The sequence below is a fragment of the Elephantulus edwardii genome, unplaced genomic scaffold, assembly GCF_000299155.1.
Source record: "Elephantulus edwardii isolate Elephantulus edwardi_28Jun2011 unplaced genomic scaffold, EleEdw1.0 scaffold00096, whole genome shotgun sequence".
In the NCBI taxonomy this organism is placed as follows: Eukaryota; Metazoa; Chordata; class Mammalia; order Macroscelidea; family Macroscelididae; genus Elephantulus; species Elephantulus edwardii.
Window position 1 is genome coordinate 4,618,641 of NW_006399846.1, and position 24,412 is coordinate 4,643,052.

Sequence of the window (24,412 nt, forward strand, 5' to 3'; positions counted from 1 at the left end):
TGTTCAGGTCTTTGGTTCATAGTCACTATGAATCGTCTATGACTTAATGGCACTTAACAACAACAACAACAACATTTATATTATGATCTTCAGTTTAATGTCTAAGTATATGCAATAACTTTATATAAATTATGTATGTTTAATTGAATGATGGAATATGGCTAGATTTTGGGGTGGGATGGACAAGTGAACATAGTCTGCTTGTTTAATAAAAATTTCTTCCATTGGAAAATATCCCTTGCCCGCTCCATGGAGTCCAAGAGGGGTGTCATTCCCCCCCAGCCAGTGTGAAAACTGGTCCTAACTAGCCAATCAGATTATTCCAATATCTCAGACACAGTAAATGGTTCATCTACAGTAATTTCATTCATGCCAAAGCCAAACAGTTATTTCTGAGATGGTAAGAAAGAATACAGCTTTTGACTGGATGTTGGTGGTTATATGTTGTTAGAAGATCCATCATCAAAATGAAGCTAACTAACTATGAAGAGAAGCACAGATAATTCACCAAAACGAACTCTGATGGCTTCTGAACTCTATAATCTTATTTAAATATTTAGATCCTGTTGTTCCTGAAACTATATCCATCCCTCTTGGTTTTCCAAATACATAAAGCAAAAATACACTTGGTTGCTTAAACTGGTTTGAGTTAAACTTGTCATTTTTAAACAAGAATCCTGACTGACCAAAGATGGCAGTCTTGAGCAAGAAGAAAAATTTCTTTTTATTAAAACACCATTGTTGATGCTTTAACAGTGTTTGAGTATAGACAGCATTAAACTAATTACAACACTATTTGAGTGCCAAAACCACTTACTGCTTTATCTAGTTATGGACAGAGGGAAAGCCATCCTCCCCACATCCCTTACAAGTGGAATCATGCCAAATGGCCATGTGAATAGTTTTGGTTTTCTTTTTTTAAAAACAAATCAATGTGCATTAAAAATGACAATCTGGAGTATTGCACAATATAAATTCTATCTCAATACAAATCACTGGTGGACAGGAACTGGGTGTATCCTCAACAAAAGTCATGTAATGGGTGGTAGAATGTCTGTGTTCTTAGGGGAGGAGTTCTTGCTTTGCTCTTGTGCAGCAGTTGGGGACTTCTCCGATTTGACAACTGCCTCTGGTTTCCCAGGAGCTTCTTCCAGATGAGGCAGTGGGACAGCGTCAGCCCCGCGCTTGACAGAATCCTGTTGAGCAGCTGTATTCTGGACTGGCTTCACAGTGGCTCCATCTCCTGTAGCTTCTTCCTTAGTGATCTCATCTGCCCAAGGAAAAGAGAGAGAGAGAGAGAGAGAGAGAGAGGGCCAGCAAGCTGCATCCAATTATGAACAAACAACATTGTCCATTAGACAGTAAAGGGTTTTGGGGGAAACCCTAGCGGTATGATATTTAAAGGAAAACTATCGTTCTGTCTATATTCCTGCTCATAGTGGTCCTGTAAAACAGAAAGACCCTACAGAAAGACCACCACATATTTCTCCTACCTAGTAGCTTGTGGGCTCAAACCTTTCCATTATACATTGTGTGTTTAACCACTGCACCACTAAGGCTCCATCCAAAACTAAACCTACCGCCATCAAGTCAGTTGCAACTCATAGCAATTCTGTAGGACCGAATACAATTGCACCATGGGATTTTCCAAGGCTACAGATCTTTACAGAAGCAGATTGGCAGAGCTTTCTCCCATGGAGCATCTGAGCACTTTAACCACTGTGCCAGGAAGGCATCTCTAGGGTTCCTTAGAGAATTAAAAGGAACAAATTCAAAAGATAATGGGGGGGGGGGAAGATACAAAGAACCAAAAATCCAGTACAATCTCAAAAGGCAGCTAAGAAATGGTAGACTGCAGTGATATATTGGAATAATCATGCAAGATCAAGTCCAGAGAAGTTGGCATATAAATCTTCAGACCTGTCGGGTGCCTTTGGGAAGGGGACTGATGATTGGAGGGCTGTACCTTTTTTGCCCAAGTGAGGATGGTGTTGAACATCATTCTTCTTTCCGTCCAATGGCACATCGAAACTAGATTTTCTTAGGACCTGGGTCCTAGGCCTGTGTTTGAAGCTCCGTGGCTCATGAATCCAAGCATGCTTGAGGGCTTGGTCAGGGGTCATGCGATGGGAAGGTTCCCACCTACACACCAACAAAGCCCAGCATTGATTATTCTATTTCCTTAAATAAACTAATTTATTAGTTTAGGTTCCCACCTACACACCAACAAAGCCCAGCATTGATTATTTCCATTTCCTTAAATAAACGATTTAAGATACAACTCAAAGTTAGAGTAGTATAGAAATGATAGCATATAACTGAAAGGTAATTGGGGAGAACTATTGAATGAATCTCTTTAAAAAAAACCCTAAATACCAAGTTGGAAAATATAGTAGAACTCAAATTTTCTAGGATTCCTAGAAACTCTCTTATCTCTAATAGAAAAAAATTCCTTAGGGATGAGTAAATAATGTCACAGCAAAGAGACACTTGGTTTCAATTCCCATAGCCTGGAATCTGGGCATCTAAATGTATCACATAGAAAACTAGAGAATGCAAGGATATTCATATTTATAACGGGATGTAGGTGCAATCTAGTCAAACCTCTAAGCACATCTTACTGAATATATCTGTAAAACCGTGGGCATTTTGACTGATTTCAGTGACAAGGCACCATCTCAGAGAGTCAATTATTCTAATTTGGAAAAACTCCAATTCTTTAACATTTCTTCATAAGTACTAAGCAAAAATTAACTTCACAGCTATTTTTACCTCTCCAGATCCTAACTCTTCCTATTGTCATAACACAGAGTATGGCAACTAATCCTTTTCCCCATCACAATCCTTCAGCTGTCCACTGACTTTCACATCACTATTAACTAGTGGTCACATGAAAGTGTTCCCAGCTTCTACAGTAGGAAATGCCAGCTGTTGCCTACTTGGTGTCCATCATGTTGAAAAGAACTTCTTCTGCAAGTTGTGAACAACCAAATCATCCTCCTTTCAAAATGTTTCTTAGTGGATGTGGCTTGTTTCTGAATAATTGGAGTTCTGAGATAACTTGACCATGCCTAAGTGGTGAATTTGTCATTTGTTAATGCACATTCATTCTATAACCTCAGCGAGAAGCTAGGATAGGGCAGAGGTAAAGATGGGGAACAGGATTCTTCTCTACCTGCTTATTCAGCTAACCCTCAGACGGCAAAGCTTCCTGTAGAACTTGCTGGTTTACTATCTGAGCTAGTAACAATTCCAGGATGCTCAAATGCCACATCCATAATTTGCTAAAACTACTCAATCCCATAGAAGAGAATATAAAGATAAGGCTTTCTGAAAATACAACTATAGGCCTGATCAAGCTAGAAGTGACTAAAAGAATACCTCAATTTACAGAGAACACTGAGGTTCAGAGAGGAACAGTGACTGGTCCAGTATCACTCAGCTACTTGCTACGCAGTGGAGATAAACTAGAAAACTTTATTTATTTGTTTATCTTTTGTAACTGCCTACTTTTTTTTGGTAGTTTGGATGGACAGCTTACAGAGAAGATTGGTTTCCCATTCAAGAATTCAAATGCATTTTATTTTGTGACATTAACTGAAACTCCCATCATGTAATGAATCCTTCCACGTCCTCATTACCAATTACCCTTACCTCTTTCAACCACTCTTCTTTCGTAAACGTGCATGCCTCCTTAGGTTTATCTCTGAACAAAAGCTGCTGTTCTAATCTTGTGTGGTGGATGGTTCCAAGGAGTGTATGTTGTTAAGTGCCATTCAGTCGACTACGACTCACAGCAACCCTATGTATAATATCTCTGCACTCTGCCCTTTCCTGAGTCAATCTCACTGCCTCTGGCACACATATCCTCAGTACCCTAATTACTGTGTCAATTAATCTCATCTGGGATCTTCCTTTCTTGATCTGTCCCTCCATCCTTCCAACCATGATATCTTTCTCCTAGGACTGCTTCTTTCCCAGCCATATGCCCAAAGTATGTGAGATGGAACTGCAAAATTCTAGCCTCAAAGGAGCAGCTTGGTTTCACTCTTTCCAGAACAGACTCATTTGTTCTCTTGATGGTCTGTGGTCTGTTCGAGACTCTTCTCCAGCACCACAACTCAAAGGCATCAAGTCTTCTTCTGCTTTCTTTGGTCATTGTCCAGCTCTCTACACATAGAAACTATAAAGACCATGGTCTGAATCAGAAGCACCTTAGTCTCTAGACTGACATTGTTGCTCTTCAGTACTCTGGAAAGGTTCCTCGTAGCATATTTTCCCTAAAGCAATTTGTCTTTTGATTTCCTGACTGTTCACCTCATGTTGTTGATGTTGTGTATTGTTGAGTTTGAGTTGGAATCGACCCACAGTTTACTCTCCAGTGGGTTTTCAGAAGCAGTTATAATCACATGGGAGGAGGCTGCCCATCTTTGTCTCACTGGTGGATTAAAACTATGTACCCTTTGGGTTACCAGTGCAACTCCTTACCACTATGCCACCAGAGCTGTCTATGGCTGAAACTTGAGCCATGAGTTCCTAGCTTCAAAAAGTGTCTAAGCACCATCGTCTCACAAAGCCTCTGGCATGGAGTGCACTCTGACTTGCAGTGAGCCTGCACTCTTGTAGGCTGGAGTATAGTAAAATGGTAACAGCTAACATGTACTAAGTTGGTACTTAGGGCAGGAGGCTTTAATTCCTTAACACAGGAGGATTTAGTGTCATTTTTGTAATTGTCCCCAAGTTGCAGCCTTTACCAGCTAACATATGTGGAAGGGAAGTATTTAAGAGGAAGCCCAGAAGCAAAAGTGACTCACACCAAACACCTTTTGAGAAAGTCAAGGAAGCTGGCGTCATAGGTTTTCAGCACCATTGTGAGGTCCTTGGAGTCCGGGTATCTTTTTTTCCCCCTGTTGTTGGTTATAGTTTTAGGAAAACCTTTGGAATCTTTAGAGATACAACATTCTGTATTTAGTTCCAGGTGTAAATATTCACTGGTCATATCACAATAGCTTACTCAACCCTGCTGCTCTGGGCAAATTTGGCCACTGTCTCTTATCCCCTTCCCCTCCCTTGTACACAAGCACACACACCATGTAAGCAATCACATGTATATTAAAATAGAACTTAAAGCCCAGTTTCCCCTACTACCCAGTGTGTTTTGAACAACCTTCCCAACACTTCATTTCCCAATGAGATGGTTTAAATGGCTTCACAGGAATCATAATAGTAATAGTAGCAGCTACAGTAGCAATGGTAGTAATAGTAATAGAATAAATATGAAATTAAAAAAGAATTCAACTATGATCAAAAATATATTATCAACTCTGGAATTATCTTTGTCCTTATCCTTTCCTCATTAGTCCAAGAAAGTGGAAATTGGGGATGCACAAAGGTGATAGCAAGAAATCCATTTCAGCATAAGGATTTGCTTTCAGAGCTCATTAACTCAAGCAGATTGACTTTTTCACTTAATAGTCACACCAAAATCTTGCCTGGTCCTTCCCAAGCAGTAACACAGTCTGCACTGGTAGGTGCGCATGGTGCACTGGTAGGTTCTTACCTATCTGTGGAGCTCTGCTGGCCTTGTCTCAAAGGCTATGCTTCTCTGGTGGTTCAAATCCACCAATGGCTTTGTGGGAGAAAGATGGGAAATCTCCACTTGTGCAATTTACAACCTCCAAAAACCCACTGGAGGACCAGCCCTGAATTGAGTCCAACTTAACGGACTTGAACTTCACATGCATTTGTGCTCTATAAACCAATAAGTAAGCACAACTAAAGTCCCTGCACACCTTGCTTACTGAGTACTCTCTCTGTATCCAATACTTAATTTTGCTCTCCACTTCTTTCTTACTGCCTCTGGCACCTAAGTATCTTTCTACCGAGGGGCAACAACAATTTGCTACCGGCTGAGAATATTAACTAGTTATGACTGAGACTTGAGAAGCAGTTGAGAGAGAGGGTCAAAACAGACAAGGAGGAGACAAGAACCTTAGCATAAAAATCATAAGGAGGTGTTAAAAACCAAATCAAAATCTTGGGTCCCAGTTCAAATGTACTAGGTCAGGTCCCCAGAACTTCCTTTTAAAGAGGCGACTGGGAATGAACATGTTTCCAAGTGCCCTGATGGCACAATGGTTAAGCATTAATTTGTTAACCAAATGGTTGGTGGTTCAAAACCTCAGCTCTATAGAAGAAACACCTGATGCTACTCTGATACTCACCTGATGTCACATGAGGTTGCTATGAACTAAAATTGATTTGCTATCAAAATTGCTAAGAATAACAATGATTACAATAATTCCTCAATTCTTATGATCTAAAAAAGTTTGGGAAACACTTAAGAGGAAGCAGCTCCATTTGCAGTCCTTTATTATTCATGGAAATATTCTTACCAAAACCACATCACCATTCAAAAGCCTAGTGCTGATGGCAGACATTGGGAACTCCACAAAGGAGGCATGCATACCTCCCCTTTGGAACTCTCCTCCCACCTCCGCTATAGTTCCTTCCTTCTAGTCCTCATCTAGATGCTACCTCATGAGTCCTGTGTGTTATTATCTTAAGATGTGATTCCTCACAATGTCCTTGTCCATCAAAAGGGAATATCACCACCTTCTTACCTAAAATCAGTCAACAGCCCAAAGCTGAATGGTAAGTGGCAGGAGGGCAAAATCTATTAAGAGTTAAGAGATCGACCCCACTGTTCATGTATAACTTAACAGAGTGCCAGCCAAATCCTATAATCAGACTTATCTAGAAGAAAGGGAGTTATGCAAGCAGTGTTATAGGGCATTCAAGGCCCTGCCCTGGCTCACAGACAACATCTTCAAATCTGACCATAATATTAAAATATTTAAGCATTGATACTGACCAATTTAAGCATGAACACTGACCAGTCAGGATGGATGCCAACCTTGGCATGGAAGATGGGTCATGAAGACCTCTGCTTGCAAAGGTATTAACATTTTCGTTTCTGGAGTATGTGGCGGTCAAGAGGACTAGAAGAGAGGGCAAGGAAGTTGTGTTTGTGTGTGGCTCAGGGTTATGGCTATTTACCAACTGGTCCAGGAATGGGCCAACATTTTAATAGTCACATGGCTGAATCAATACAAACTGAAAGGTATCAGCCCTGCATAACCCAGTTCCTTTTGTCCAAGAGGAGTCTTCAAGGAGTATGCTATTCTTGGCTTTCCTATTAATGGGGCAAGCTATTGTTCTATTAAAGTGGAGAAAAAGCATGTGACCTGTATCACCTCTACTGAGCCCACTTCTGCTTAAAAATAAAAGATGGGAGAAAGAATAGGAATAACTGGGATTTTACAGGCAGCATACCTATAAACCAGCTGTGTCATTGTAGGGGAGCAGGAGTGTGCATGCCTGTGGAATCCTTTTCATGTCTGGTTTTGTTCCACTTAGCCGACCTTCCCACCAACATGGTCTTTCTGACCTGGGAATCCCTTAACTTTCTGAGGTTCTTTAGGTGGATTTTAGATCTGGGACTGACTTCATCATTTTGGGGCCCGGTGCCCTGGAAGCACTCCCCGTGTTGTGCTCTGATAGATCATCTATCCATCTTTTTTACAGCAGCACTCAAACAGAAACACATAGGATCATAAAAATCTCAAAAGCTTGGGAACTATGATGAGGGTTGGGGGTGCAGGCAGGACTGAGGGTGAGGCTTAATTCTAGCAGACAAATGACCTGTACATAATTGATCAGCCAAAATATGAGCATAGAAAAACTGTTCTCATAACCCTTGTCTATCCATCTTATACCAAAGTTGCAAAGAGCCTGGAAAATAAAGATTTGGCTGAGTATGAGATTTTCAGTAGGGCAGCATAATGCTTCATTAATGACAGAAGGTGACAGTGGAATTACTCCACTTTGTTCAAAAGAAGCTTTTGCTCTTTGATTTCCCTGTACAGTGAGGTGAGGTCAATACTGTTAGACACCAAGTTGACTGGGTAAGGTGGGGAGGAGGTTCAGGAGACATAATTAGAATCTTTTTGAGATTTTCAGATTGCTAGTTAATATTCAGGAGAGGAGCCTCGCTTTCCTCCTGACCCTGTGTATTTTCACTGCTAATACTCCATCCCCAAAGTGACTTTCCACCTCTCGCCCCACCCTCTTCTCCACCATGCCACCAGTTTTGAGCACCCTTCTCTTTCTTCTTCTTCTTTTTTTTTTTTACTTTTCTGAAAGACATTTTTAATCACATCTTGCCTCTTTGTTAGGGAGCAAAATGAATACCATGAAAGGAGGCCAGGGGTATGTGAAAAGGGACTGGGAAACTCACCGAAGAATGTCTGTCTTCTGGAGGCCGTCTGAATGAAGCGGGCTGGCGGCAGACCCAGCACCTTCAACAAGTACAATGCAGTTGGTTCATTCTTTGTGGAGTCACAGATTTACGGACTATTAGAGCTGAGTGGGATTTTGCCTTCAATGGATGAGGACTTGAGTAACTTAGTTATTAAGTGATAACATTGTCAGTTACAGAACAGGCCCAGAGCCCCATCTCTAAACTCTTAACCCTTAAGGGCCACTTCAATATCCTGGAGCCAACACCAGCCACATTTTTCTAAATAAATATCAACAGCTCCTAGACGGCCACTTTTTGTGGTGGCCAGTGCTCACTGTCAGAGATAATAAAAAAATGGTCGCATTTGAATTTAGAATGACATACCTCCCTACAAAGCATTAGAAAAAGAGATGGGGATCTTCTAGCTACTAAAAAAACCCCAACGAGTTTCTTTTCACATAACACCACTCTCCACTAAGGAAGATACACAGAAATACAGAGATTGAAAAGTGACAGGGTTAACCTCAGGCATGGACCACTTGTCCTTGTTGCAGAATTCAAAGCATAATCAGCTCAGTCCCACTGGCACTGAGTTCAAGATGAAACTGAGAACGTTTCAGGATGATAGGAATCTGGACCTGGATCCAGATCCTCTGCTCACACTATTGTTGGTGGTATTAGAAGTGGGGATGATTCACGGATCACCATAAAAATCATCCAATGTTAACTTTAGGAGGTATCTATGCAGATTTGTTCAGCTTACAGAGGTGTAGCAAGGATAAGTAATTTGCCAAAGAGACAGAGGAAAGGTTAGGATCCAAGTTTCCTAATTCCCAGGCTGGAACTCATTCCACTATAATTAGAATTTATAGCTATTATTATTTAAATTATTTTAATATTTCCTTATTTGTTTCAGCCATGAAATGAAGTCTGTACACCCACTTTATACACTCACTCCTCACTTATCAACATGTTTTCAAAGACTAGGTCATTGCACAAAAATAGAAGTTATGCAAAAATGGAGGATAATCACATCAGATAAAAAAATGCAGGAAGACTACCCCATTCTGCAACTGCCAAATTTCATTATCACATAATTGCCAAACCATTAAGACTCAAGGCCCAGCCAAGTGGACATATATAACCTTACCTATGACAGTCAAACTTACTCTCAATTACTTACAAACTTACTCTCACACTGCACCCTGCCAGATACCTGTCACTAATGAGCAAAAGAGCTGCATAGTAGGTTTCCCACTATTGTTTTAAGTGGGAAATAGGGATACTAAGATAGTGAATAAGCAAGAAATAGAAGTGTTTAATAATTTTCAAACGTGTATAGGTCTCTTTGATCACTTGTAATTTTAAAATAATCTAAAAAAATGTTCAGCATAGCCAGATACAAAGATGTATAGGCATGTGCCCATAGTTAAAATATTTTTGCTCACTAGAAAAATCCTTTTAAATAAGTTTTTGAAACTTTTAGGGTTATTTCCTCTTATTTTGTCTGATTTACCTCTATAACAAGATGATCCTAAGTGAAAGAATAACAGATGTAATTAATGCTCATATAAAGCTTGCTTGTTTTTTAGGGTGTGCATGGTTATATTATCTTCATATGAATTAAGACAGTGAATGATTAATAACTGAATAATAAATTTCTTTTTACAAGTTAAACAATTTTTAATTTACTATTTTCAATAAAATGGAAATCAGCTTATAAGCTAATTGGTTGTTAAAAATACTTTATTTTTAAATGTATTAAATATAATTACTGTTTAAGGTGTCCTGATGGCATACTGTGTAATGTGTTGGGCTGCTAACCCAAAGATCCACCAACCACTGCCAGGGACGAGAGATTGGTATTCTCATTTTGTAACAATTTAGAGTCTCAGAAACCTGACAGAGGTAGCTATCACCACAAATCAACTTAAACCCAATGGGTGTGGTTTGCGTGCTTAATTGGTTTGAGATTGGTTTTTTGGTGTTTGTTTGTTTTCTTCATTTTTTTTAAATTGCTATTTAGGAAGTGCTGGTGGCCTAGTGGCAAGAAGCTGCGCTGCAAGCCCAAAGGCACGCTGTTCAAGTTCACCAGCTGCTCCAAGGGAGCAGGACGGTCTATCTCTTCCTGTGCAATTAACTGCCTCTGAAAATCCACTGGAGGGTCAGCTATGGATTGATTCTAACTCTATGGTACACAATAAGAACAACAACAACATTTTGTTTTAATAGTAAGTTAAAAGGAGTTGATGAATTAGTTCATGTCTATACACCCAAAAGATGGGCTGGGATCTTTCCTGAGACTTTTCTTTATAGCAATAAGTAATATTCATCTACTCAACTTATTGCCATCAAGTTGGAACTGACCCTCCAGCAGGTTGTAAATCTCACTGGAGGAGACTGCCCATATTTCTTTCACAAAGTAGCTGGTGGATTTGAACCACATGCCTTTGGGTTGGCAGTTCTACTCCCTACCACCTAGGTCACCAGAATTCCTTCATACATTAATGAACGAATGAATGAATGAATCAGTACTACAGAAAACCCAGGGTTGGCAGTGCTGCTCCCTACCAATTAGGACACCAGAGTTCATTGAATGAATGAATTGGTATTAAAGAAAACCCAGGCCCACCCTTTTATCTAGGAGCCATATACCAAATAAAATTTTGTATTTTATGCTTAATGATTAATCAAAATGTATGTACTAAATATATTTTAAATCATCAGAAGAAACTTCGTAGCACACAGAAGAACACAAAAAAAATTAAGATATAGTGATTGATAAAAGATTTCAAAATGTAAGACGATAATAAAGTAAGATAGAATTCTGTAGAGGAAATAGGATAAAGTATGAATTCAAGAGAACAAAAGAACCAAGTAAAAGAAACAACAATCAGAAGATTTTGGAAAGTGTAACATCCATGTGATGTTTTCTTTTTTTTCTTTTTTGGATCCATTTGAAAGAATGTCATCACAAGTTTACTTATAAGTGACACCATGTATGCAACTAGACTGGAAACCAAATCCTTCAACTATTTTTGTCGTTGTCATGTGCATTCATTCGCATGCACATGATTCTGATGTCAGTGAGCCCACGTGACAGAGAATTGCCCTGTCGCGTTTTCTAGCTGTGATATTTATGGGAGCACATTGCCGCATCTCTCTGCCCTGAGCTGCCAGGTTCGTTAAAGCTGCCAACCCTCCATTAGCAGCAGAGTGCTTATTCGTTGAGCCACCAGGGCTCCTTTTGTAACTAAACTGATAATGAAAATGTCAACTCAACAATATGCAAGTGAGGACATAATTTCAAAAACAATTCAAAAAACTATTTTTAGGGCACAGTCAAAAGCGACAAAAAGTTGCTCTTCCTGTCCTAGATGACCTGATGGAGCTTAGCATCTGAGAGCCTCTGCTATTGTGCACGTTTCAACCCAGCCACGGGGAGGCGCTCTCCTCACCTCCATGATGCAGGCCAATTGCTCCACTTCATTCTCTCCTGGAAACAGAGGGTAGCCCGTGTACAGCTCTGCCATGATGCATCCCAGGCTCCACATGTCAATGGCCATGTTATAGGGGTGACCCAGAATCACCTCCGGGGATCGGTAGAATCGGCTTTGGATGTAGGTGTACACTGCAGAGCAGGGAAAGAGAGAACCCTTACTTGGGGAAAGCACCTTCCTCTTTCTCAAGGCACCCTCCTCCTGGAAACCTTCTAAGGTGACGATGGACAATAATTAAGGCTTCCTAGGACCCTTTGACCCAGCTTTTATTTATGGTTTTGCAGGGAGATAGAAGTACAAATTCTTACTCAATTATTGTTGTTGTTAAATGCCCTCAAGCCGACTGTTGTTGTTATATGCCGTAGAGTCGCTTGCGACTCATAGCGACCCTATGTACAACAGCCCTAAACTCTGCTCTGTCCTGTGCCAATCGCACTTGTCTCTGACACACCCATCCCGATTATCCCAGTCACTGAATCAAACCACCTCATAGAGGGCCTTCCCCTCCTGCGTTGTCCTTCCACCCTCCCAAGCATGATGTCCCTCTCCAAGGACCAGTCCCTTCTTATAACATGTCCAAAGTATGTTAGATGGAGCCTCAGAATCCTTGCCTCCAGGGAGCCACCCGGTTTAACTCTTTCCAGGATGAATCTGTTTGTTTTCCTAGCAGTCCATGGTATCCTCAATACTCTTCTCCAGCACCACAGCTCAAAGGCATCAATTCTCCTTCTATCCTCCCTAGTCATTGTCCAACTCTCTGATGCATAGCAAGTGATTGTGAAGACCATGACCTGTATGAGACGCACCTTAGTCTCCAGAGAGACACCATTGCTCTTGAGTACTTTGGAGAGGTCCCTAACAGCAGACTTTCCCATGGCAATGCACCGACTACTATTCATAAAAACTCTATGATCAATACACCTGAGTCCTGCTGTAGGCCCTGCCATCCTGACCATCTCTGGCATACTCTAGCCCACTGTTACAGTCACTGTGTCAGCCCATCTCATTGAACTAAGTCCATCCCTGACCCTCCACCTTTCCAAGTGAAGTCTTTTTCCAAGGACTGGTCCCTCCTAATGACATGCCCAGAGTATGTGAGATCAAGTTTCACTATCCTTTCCACCAAGAAGCATCCTGGCTGCACCTTTTCTAAAACATCTAGAAGTGTATTTCCTCATTTTATTGATAAAGAGCTCCAAAGTAGGCATTGCTCCAAATCATCTCATTTAAGTCCACCAGGCTGGTTTGGTTTGTTTTTTCAATTGGAAAAGTTTTGGGTAGAGATCATCCAATAGTAATGGAATTTTCATCTTAACCAGGGAGGAAGCACTTAAAAATCTGGGAAGAAGTATTTATTATTTGAAGATGTGATTAGATTATATTATATTTATTATATTATACTAATTATAAGTATTATAAGATATGATATGATTGATATGATATGATATGACATGACATGACATGACATGACATAACATGACATGGAAGAAGGAGTAGCATCCACTTCCTAAATAAGATGCCTCTGCAAACTCTATGAACTTAGATAAATGTCGATAGTTGTAAAGGGGCTTTGGGCCTTTTTGGTCATAGGGTCGCTGAGTCCTGAGTTGTGCTTGACTTGAAGGCAGTCAACAGCAACAACATATTTATTATATCATATTGTATCATATCCAGTCTATTCTATATTCTATAATATATAGAAAGACATACTCAAGATAATTTCAGCAGATGAGAATGAATAGAAGACCATATTGTAGGGAGTCTAAATTTTATAGATGAAAAGAATGGGACAGAGTCAGAGAACTGGGGCATTATAGTTATTTCAGCAAGCTTACCTGGTGACTGTTCAAATGAGGGTGAGGACTACACTGTGGTTGGTGACCACTTCAGTGGAAATAGGCGTAGTTCTGTGACTGGTGGCTACTTAGATGGGATAGGGACAGCACTGTGATTGGTGGTCACTTGGATGGGGTGGTGGGACAGCACTGTGATTGGTGGTCACCTAGTTAGGGGGAGAAGCTGGGACTCCATAATCACTTAGCTGTTGTTTGAATTAGACACTATTGTTATGTACCCTTGAGTTGGAACTGACTCATAACTGACCCTCCAGTGAATACTCAGAAGCAGTAAATTACGGGGGAGGAGACTGCCAATCTTTTGCCTGCAGAGTGGCTGGTGGATTTGAATCATTTGCCTTTGGGTTGGCAGCACAACTCCTTACCACCGAGCAAGCAGAGCTCCCTGAATTAGTTACAGAGAGGCTATATTAGTTATACTAGTTTTCCAATTTAAAAAAAAAACAACATAAGATTTAATGAAGATATTTATACGCTCTGTTTGCCTTCAGAATAGTTTCAGAGTATTCTGTGATCAAAGTACACAGACGTAAGTCCAGTCTTTTCCTTTTCTAGATGGAAAAACTGAACTCACAGAAGTGAAACACCTTATTCAGCGCCATGCTTGTAAACCAGACCCAGAAGACCTCACGTGTAAAGTATTTGTCTCAATAAAGGGGAGGAATACAATTCAGGAAAAGGAACTGGAGTGGAACTTACCTTTCTGGTGTTCATAACAGCTTGATCCAAAGTCAATTACTTTAACTGACACTTGACCCTTTTGATATAGCACAATATTCTCCTAGAGAAAAGATGACAGAGAGATATAAAGCTTTAATAACATTGTCCCAGGCCTGGTCTCTCTACTTGTCCAACTGTCATACACCAGGTCCTAATTTACTCAGAATACAATCATTCCCAGGTGGCCTCCTTCCACATCTTCTCACAATCCCTTCTTCCTCCCCTTCCTATGCCTGTGTATTCCACTTGTGGTCTGTTCCTCTTATTTGGGCTCAGTAGCCATTGTTTTTCTTTTACATATATCTTTCCCATATATTATAGGCGTTATCAATTATAACTCTAGTGCCCCTGTTTATACACTGCTATTACTGTATGGAAAACATGGGTCTAAACCTTGTGAGAGCTTATCTTCCAGTGGAAGATACAGAGAAGTAAGCAACTCTCTCACCCACACACAAATGAGTGCAATGATAGGAGTAAGTATAGAATATTAGGAGTCTTTGTGTGGCTTAAATAGTTAAGTACCAGGCAAAAGGTTAGCAGTTCAAGCCCACCCAAAGGTGCTTCAGAAAACAAGCCTAGCAATCTATTTCCAAAATACCACCACTTTGGAAACCCTATAGGGTAGTCCTATTCTGCACACATCAGTAGTCACAAACTGGACTACAGCTAGCAACAACAGGATACTAGAAGGATACGTGGAAGGCATAGCAATTTAGAGCAGAGAGCGAGAGCGAGTGGTCAGAGATTTATTATACCCTGGAATTAAGTCAGAACAGAGTGGATATAGTATGGGTTTAGAGAAATAGAAGTAAGACGTTTGCCTACATGGCAAGCTAGAACTTGAGGCCCTCCCAAGTAGAGCTCTCAAGGGCTACACATGGCTTGATATCTTCTCACTAAGGAAAGGTAAATACAAATTCCCTGGACCTTTCACTACATATCTTGATACTCAAGACATATCCATATCCATCCCTCCCTAGGCCTTGTATTGGGCAGCCCCCAGATCCTGTTTCTATCTACCTCAATTACACAAAGTGTCTCTCCCATCTTTTTCCAAGACTTGTCCCTTAGTTTGGACATACTTTTTCCAGTTTAAAAAGCATGTAAAGATGTCTTATTTGGCTTCTACCATGAAATTCTGGCTCTGATGGCACCAGTTATTCAAAGGGAATAGAATGGGACAAGCTATTTCTAAGAATGGGGACAAATCCTACGGAGGACCAAGATTATACTTACTGGCTTGAGATCACAGTGAATGATTTTCTCTACATAAAGCATTTGTAAGCACTTCAAAACAGAGAAGGTAAAGCGCCGAACTAAGGACAGACTGAAGCCTTGAAAACTATTATTCTTCATTAACTCATACAAATTGATTCTGGGAAAGAGAAAGTGATGTAAATCAGCGTAAAAAATTACAACACCAAGTTTGAACCTGCAAACAGTCCTCTACCACCTGGCTCCTTCTGGTAGCGGGTATGTCTGAGATGAGGGGGCAGGGCTGTAGGGTCCAAGAAATTCAATATTCCCTTTAATTTATGGTAGATGAAACAGTGAAGTTCAACTGTGCTTCCCTCTCAACTGCCCCTTCATGTCTTATATAAAAATATAATTTTCTCAGGCATATGAGCATTAAATGGTTAGTTCCAACTTGTGAAACACTATATTCATAGATCTCCTGCCAAAGTGATCTGCTTTGCTACAGGAAAGATAGTCTATCTCTGTGGAATGGAGAGTAGAGTATATTTTATAGTCATCAGAGAAGTTGAGGAGAATATAATTTCTCACTCAAATTTAGCCAGTTCTTAGCTTTCCCCAGTCACAGTGATGTCATTGAAGCAATGAGCACAGTGAACCAATAACCCTAGGCTTCTGAGAACTCACCCCTGATTTTTTCCTTGGTCAAATACAATCTGGGTTTCTGACTTAATTGAAATGACTTCAGACTTTTCTTCCCAGATGACAAGACAATCAAATTATAACCTGTTTCAACTAGCAAGTCCCTTTAGTTCTAATACTCTGCCAGGTGATGTCATTCTATTTAAGTCAGATTCTGATCTCCTACCAAAATATCTGTCTGGTCCTTGTTTGCTTGAAATGAATGACTTTCTCACTGAGCAGGCAGCTGCGTGCTCCTTTGGCTTCCAGCCTCTGCACTATGGGGTTGAGAAGACAACGGGTGAGATACAGTAGTAAATAAAGTTATTGTCAACATCTTTTGGATTAGCTCTTGAGGACAAGGCCTTGTTTGGTTATGCCACCCAGTCCAGCGTCTGTACAATAGATCATGAGTATGCTGGCAGGTGACAGGTGTGACTGAGGAGGGAGATGGAGAAAAATAGGCAACATTTTGGTGCTAGCTCCCTTGATCCTGGGCCTTCTAGAAAATTAAGTGGTTGTTGAATCCATCCTAGTAATTAAATCTTTGCATCCAGAAAAATCTACTGCTCTGACCTCAAGTTTTTTCATCTGTCATTTAAACACCTTTTTTCAAGAAAATGAATTAACAACAAAGAAATTAGCTGACCCTAGGAGTTCAAAGGTGATACAGAGGTGATTGCGGAAGTAGAAAAAGTCCTTCATGTGCACCACATTGTAGGTATTGTTTTTATCCTTTCTTCTGAGTGCTTCCAGGATCTTCAGCTCTACCAGGGCCTGATGGTGAAATCTAGAGTGATTGGACAGAGGTAGGGAGGGTGAAGGACAAGGACAGAGAACACAGTGTCATATAATGTTTCAACACTTAGCCCATTTCCTCGACCTGTCCCCACAATACAAACAAGACTGCTTGGAGGGGACAGAAAGTACTAGCAAATCTATACCATTGCCTCCTTTTGCCCGATATTGAAGTCATATAGGTAGAAGGAGAAAGATGCAAAGAAGAAGAAATTCAGAGGAAGTAGCAGTTAGGAGAAATAGGCATTATGAAAGGACAAGAGTCCTTTATGGAATTAACCATATGCACCAAGACACACCTCTTCTTGTTCCTGATGATTTTCAGGGCCACCAACTCATTGTTTTTATGATCCAAGCATTTGGCCACCTGTCCAAAGGACCCTTTTCCAATCATCTCCAGGACCTCGTAGCGGTAGGCAATGTGGTCATGGAGGACCTACAGAAACCAGATCAAAGGTAAGGAGCAGAATTAAGGTTCTAGAGTTGCCCAGACACTGGGACCTCTGAATAGCACTCCCAGCTTGTGGCTGGCTATTCCCTGTGAGGACCTTATGTAAGGTGCACTGGGAACTGGTCCAACATTCACCCTCATCTCAGCACAACCATGGTGGTTAGGTTGGTGCCTGAATACCAGACTACCAGATTCTGTGCATGGTGCCAGAGACGTTTCACATACTCTGCCCCATGTTAAGTGGTTCAAGAACACTCCTTTTTGCCTTTCATAAAGTCAGGTTCTAGTCCCCAGTCCATCCTCAGCTCTAGTCATCTGCATGTTTTAGAACCTATAAAGTAAAAGTGTTGGATAGGTGGTCCTGAAGATCACTTTTAGTTTGAACATTCTGTGATTTTTTTAAAAATGCAATTAATTAACAACTCTAGAAGAAGATGCACTTCTGGCCTCCATGAATCCTATCAACATAGAAACATATCTTCAACCCCTTGCTGGCCAATCTGGCTTTCCCTTTAATTTATCCAGAGTTAATGCTACCACAGTGATAAGCAGTACAGACTTATATATTTCTCACCCATGAAGGCAGGTATTTTTTAAGACCCGGAAGCACTCACATTTCACCTTGTGCTGGAAACCAAGAAGCAGGTATACAGGCAAAGCAACAGAAGCTTTAGGTTAAAGAGTCTATCTGGATGGCCTCGGTCAAGCCACATGCCCCTTGAGATCTGCAAGGCTCTCATCTGTAATCAGAGATCTGGATACAATCAGCCCTAAGGTCTTCGAACTCTATAAATCTCCAATTCCTAGTGTTATATTCATGAATTTGGGAGAGATGGGGGATAAATGTTTGTATATATGGATTCATGTATGACATGCCGGTGAAACATATTCTCCAATAGGGCAACTTTGAGTCAATCAATATTGTTGTTTTTGGATACTATCCGGTCAATATCTTCTACATAACCACCAGTTCGGTTGTACCGTAAACTATCCAGTCACATGTCAGCTTTATCCTTGAGTGTGGTACCTTCAGGGCAAAGGCCTTGTCTCATCCATTTTTATAGCTCCCTTCATATTTCCAGGGTCCATCAGATACCCAAGCACGTGATAGGTGATCAATACATGGTTACTGAACTAACATCTGCTGGTAGCATATGTATGGAACTCTGGTGGCATAGTCCATAAGGAGTTGGTAGCACGTCTCTCATAGTTCGATTCTACCAGCTGCTCTGCAGAAGAAAGATGGGCAATCTCCTCTTGTGCAATTTATTGCCTCTGAAAACCCACTGGAAGTTCAGTCATGAGTCGATTCCAACCCAATGGTATAATAATAATAATAATAACAACAACAACAAGATAGTCAGCTAGGAGATAGTACTGACTCAATCGTAATGAGATCTTTTTTTCCAATTATTATTATTTAATAGGTTTGGAAAATATTGGGCTACTTTTCTCCCCCTGAAGATATTACATAGTAAGAGTGTTATAAATATCCATGGACTTGAAGCTATTATCTGCTACTTAAACAAATGTCTTGGTACTCATTTATTCCTGAAGTTTAAACTATGTGTGCATTTCACTAGTGACATTTAATTCTCATTATTGTTCCTGTCCAAGTCTGTTGCCTTTTACACTCTTGGAAAAATATTATGGGCTTTTTTCCTTATTGTTGGCTTCCTTTATATCATTGCTGTCTATTTTCTTATTTTTTTATTATTATTATTAATTTCAATGAACATCTACAGAGATTTTGGAATTCCATTCATTCATTATTGCCCTTTTCTCCCCACCTAATAATAACAATAATAACAACAACAACAGAGTGAGCTAGGAGTTAGTCCTGACTCAATCGTAATGAAATTTTTTATTATGTTTTTTTAGGAATAAAGCAGAATATATGTGAGAATATACCTGTGTTCCTTGTCTAGCTGTATATACATTGGAATGTAACAAAGATATGGAGAAAACACCCATCAGAGAACACATATTCTTTTCCAAGCCCCACCAAAACCAGACCTCTCAAAGATTTTTGAGACAAGGGAGCTAAGTTAAATTGAATAGATTTAAAGGTATTAGAAGCATCCCTAGAGAATTTCCTAGAGGGTCTGGGCCCAGGTAGGGTAGGGATATTGAGTTTTTCTGACTTAACTGGAAGTAAAGCTTATGTTGAGGATTCTTTATCAAAGATCATTAAATGCCCTAAAATTATGTCTTTATATTCAGGTTGTCTTTTCTAGAGCAAGTACCTATATAGCTTTTATCAGACTACCAAATGGATTCTTGATCTAAAAAACAGCTGAGGACCAGGGCTCTCAATGGAAGCTCTAGACTCAAACCACTCCTCTTTCCCCAAAAAAACACCACTACTCACTTCTCAAATGGAGTCCCCAGACCACCAGCATTGGTATCACTAGGAACTTGTTAAGATCTGCAGAATCTCGGACCCCAGTCCAGCCCTGCTAGGTAAGAATCTGTGTGTTCTCAAGATTCTTGGGAGATTCATGCGTACAGTAAAACTTGAAAAACATTAGTCCTGAGTGTGAAGCCAATCCTCTTCTTCTGTGAAATCATTAAAGAGACAGTCCATAGCCTAAGAAACTAATGACATTACAAGAAAATGTCCAAAGAAGGAAACTCCAGGAAAGCCCAGTGGACAAAGCACGACAGCTGGAGATCCTCTCAGAAGTGGCCTGGAAGTGAAAGGGACAGGATCACAGCCCAGATTTAACCTTTAGGCTGAGAGGAAGCATCATCCTGGGGTACATCTAAGGGGAAGTTGGAAGGGAAGAGTCACTGGGGTCAAGGAACTATAGTGATGGGGGAAGTGTGTTCTATCTGTGGGAAAAATAACATCTATTAGAAAACATAAAAGGCTCCTTGCAAGAAACAAACAAAAAAGTGTTGGAAAGCCTGCATGTTATGCCCTAGTCTAGCCTTTTCTAATGGGTCCAGGGATGTGGGAGGAGAGCCTATGAGAGTTCACTTAGCTTGCACACCAGCTACCCTAAATATTCTCTGAGTGTATTAGCCTGAACATGTCCCCCCAAAATTACGCTCCTCTAATCTTGCTAGGAAGTAGGGGTTTGCCTTTGTTATGCTAATAAGATCATGCTGCGTAGAGTAGAATAGGCCCTAAACCTCACCCCTTCTGAGTAAGACCTTATGGAAAAGAATATTCACAGACAAAAAAAGGGGCAACAGTAGTGTTCTCTTATATTCTATAAAAGAATTGTTGCTGTTGTTGATTGAACTTGAGTTGAACATGACTCATAGTGATCCTATGAACAAAAGGCCTCTATGAAGCCTTTCTATAACTATCGTCATTTATCAAAGTTCATAGAGTTTCCGGAGGCATGTTGTTTAGGAAGTGGATGCCACTCCTGCTTCCAAAGCTGTCTTAAACTGGGAGCTCCACCAAACACTGTCCACTGTGGATAACCATTATGGCATCTGACATCCCAATCGCACAAGGTTCAGCATCACAGCAAACCCAGGTTACCTTAGTACAGCATACTGACAGAAGAGTGCTGCACTGCTTAGAAGAATGTTCCTCCAAAATAGAATAACAACCAACTATAAGTACAAAGGCCCTCCCTGAGCTCTTGTACCCTAAATATTCTATGAGAGAACTACAGAATATTTTGCATATTAAGTATATGCTTTCCCATTTTTAAACACTGTATTCCTTTAGTTTAGCACCTGCTAGAATCCTCAGGAGTCCTACCTGAGATATATCAGCACCAAACGCTGTTGGTACAGTAGGTTACATGTTGGACTGCTAACTAAGACTGGCAGTTCAAGCTTGCCTGACACTCCATGGGAGAAAATTGAAGCAGTATCCTCCTGCTAATATTTATAGCCTTTGGAAATTGATAGAGGATATTAAATTTTGGTTTTAAATGCTATAAGATACTTCTCATCCTTTTTTCTTTCCATATTGTCTCCTGTCCTTAAGTTCCAAGCCCCCTGTGGTTACCATGAACCGCTCCCCATCACCTTCATGTAAGATCCATGTTCATCATCAAAGCAACTCGTCTTGCCGAATTTCTCTGGAAGCACGTTGAGCTTCTTAGCATTGAGCCCCAGGAACCACAGCTCTGTGTAGCCCAGGATTTCTCTTTGCTCATATGAAGACAGCTTGTTCTTAAAAATCTTTAGGGCCTCTGTGTGAAAAGCATTAGAGGGGTCAGTGAAGTGGAGGCAGCACAAGAGATTTCCCCAAGGGGCAGATGGTAGTATTCCTTGTAGATCCTGAGCCAGTTTACCCCTTACCTCAACCAGGCAAGCTACATCTATCTCACAGGAAGAAAATGTGGCAAAAATAAATATTAAAGGCTTTTATTTCTTTTATTACAACCCCTCTCTAGAACAAAATCCCTCCTTGCCGATAAGTTAGAACCAACTCATAGCTGACTCTCTAGTAAGTTTTCAAAGGCTGTAAATAACATGACAGGAGGCTATACTTCTTTCTCCCATGGAATAGCAAGTGGATTCAAACTGCTTGCCTTTGGGTTAGCAGCACTACTCTCTACCAACTTGGCCACCAGAGCTCTGATGGTAAAATTCAGTCTCCAAAGAATTATAGTTACAGCAGCATGAGTAAAAAAATCAATGTAGTAAGCTACACAAAGCAACTATCCTGAGAGGGTCTGCAAACACCAATGGATTCAGGGACCAGGTTGGTAGCATCAGTGTGACTCTGAAGGCTCAGGAAGTTATTGCCACGCAAGTCTTCCATTGAGCCAGTGAGTATCTCAGGAGGGACTCCATGAGTATCTATAAGGAGGGACTCTCTAGTCTCTACTGACCCAATCACACACATCAGGATCTAGGGCTTTCAGTATGGGGTGAAATTCACATTTTCTGAGAGACGGAGATATATACATTTGTTGTGTAGATTGAATTGTGTCTCCCAAAAGTTGTGTAGCTCTCATTCTGCTTTGGTTTTATTTTGTTATACTGATAAAGTAATGCTGGATAGAGTAGGATAAATCCTAAACCTAATCCCTTCGGAGTAAGGTCTTATGAAAAAGAAGAATGCTATGGACAAGCAAGGGGAAAACAGAGGCAAATGCATCTATCTAAAAGGAACGTCACAGAAGACAGATGCCAGCTCTATACACAGTAGACCTTACTCAGAAATGAAATTATCTCCTAGAGCGTAGTTACTAAGATTGTTTGAAAAGAGAGAGCTGATCAAGGGCAAAACTGTGGTAGCAGTACTCTGAGCATTGAATAATGCTGGCACATAACAGAGCCTCTTGTTTTGAGAACTAAAAGGCTATGAACCCCGTTGTTTCTATTTTCCTCACACATAGCTGTAACCCCAAAGCCATACCTCCTGCTGTCAGAGGAAATTTGTGTTGCCTTGGAGGTTTCTCCCCTGGTTTGGGATCTTGCGTTTTAATGCTGGGCTGGGAAGATACTTCTGAAGTCTTGAGCTCAGAAGCTGATACTCGACGGTGATTTTGGTTCTCCTGTCCAGGCAAGGAGATGGTGATAAGGGGCTAATTAGGCTTCTCCTCAGGGTTATAATCTATTTCTCTAAGCACAAAACCCACATTCAGCCAAGTCCTTTCCCTTTACGTCTCTGAGTAAGAAGTAGTAATTATTAGACAGTGGAAAGAGGATTTTCTTAACTCTCAAAGGCAGTTATCTGACTAAGGATCACACTATTGTCTAAGGACTCAGGTCAATTACAGGATTTAGCTGGTAACTCATCATTGAAGAAGAGAGGGGGATGGTTTCTGACTTCTGCTCTTGAGTAGGCCAGTTCTCCCCTAGATAAACGAACTTCCCAAGGGCACATGGACTTACACGTGTCTAACACCTCTTTTGGCATTTCCCCACATATTATCTCATTAGGTTGTCACACTACAAGGTAGGGTAGATGGGACTACATTATCAGCTTGAACTATTCATTTGGATCCTTAGTCCATGCCTTTATAAAACAAACCTATGGGTCCATTATTTGGGTTTCAGACACTCTGCTTCTTTGTTCAGTGAGTCCTTAAAGGAAGCCATTCTCTCCCTCTTTTTCATTGTCATCGAGTCAGAACCAACTTACAGACGACTTGCCAGTCAGGGTTTCAAAGGCTGTAAATCATGTAGTAGGAGGCAATTGCTCATCTTTCTCCCAAGGAATGGCTGGTGAATTAGGACCATCAGAGAGTCATGGCCTTTGGGGTAGCAACGCATCTCCTTATGGAGTACACCACCAAAGAGTCCTCAGGACTCAAGAAAAAGTCTTTTTTTAATTCAGATGAGAAAGTCAAGGCTAAGAGAAAGCCCATAACTTATTTGCTTAAGTCTACATACATTGGAGTAAGAGCAAGAGTAAAACCTACCTCGTGAGCTGATGCAATGCTTTTCCCAATATCTTGGATTGTCTTTCTAGGCATGGTTTTGTGCTAAAGCCATATCTCTAACCTGTCTTTCCCAGTTTTATACTCACCTGACACAGGAGGGATGGTTTCAGCACAAGCTTACTGCTGATGTGAGGGAAGTTGGTCATGGTCTTCTTTCCTCCGGTGTCCACAAAAGGGAGTGAATCAATGTTGCTCGTGTTCTAGAGAAGGAAGAAATGGAATAAATTTACAGAAGACTCAGGCAAGAGGCTATCATCAAGGTTAGGTTCTCCATCCCTCATTCCCCAATAAATATAAAGATATACCTTCTATTTCACACACACACACACACACACACACACACACACACACACACGTCAAAGCCATCGAGCCAACTCAGTCCTTAGTAACCTTAAAGCTCAGAGCAGAAGAGCCCCATAGAGATTCCGAGGCTGAAGCAGACTGCCACATACCTCTCTTGTGAAGTAATTGCTGGGCTCAAACCCCTAGACTTTTGATTAGCAGCCTAGCAATTTAACTAGTGAACCACCAGGACTCCT

At 40.7% G+C, this 24,412-nt stretch overlaps 1 protein-coding gene across 1 annotated transcript; it reads right to left on the reverse strand.

Moving 5' to 3' along the window:
* Nucleotides 1–1,031: 1,031 nt before the first annotated feature.
* DYRK4 (dual-specificity tyrosine-(Y)-phosphorylation regulated kinase 4) lies at nucleotides 1,032–24,019 on the reverse strand. Its single transcript, XM_006891366.1, has 12 exons — nucleotides 23,960–24,019; nucleotides 22,844–22,982; nucleotides 21,502–21,668; nucleotides 17,354–17,490; nucleotides 16,906–17,046; nucleotides 15,618–15,756; nucleotides 14,358–14,439; nucleotides 11,761–11,933; nucleotides 8,300–8,360; nucleotides 4,815–4,944; nucleotides 1,967–2,142; nucleotides 1,032–1,270 (listed from the first exon to the last, which is right to left on the reverse strand). The coding sequence occupies exons 1-12, from the start codon at nucleotides 24,017–24,019 to the stop codon at nucleotides 1,032–1,034; spliced, it is 1,644 nt and encodes a 547-aa protein (XP_006891428.1).
* Between the last annotated feature and the right edge of the window lie 393 nt (nucleotides 24,020–24,412).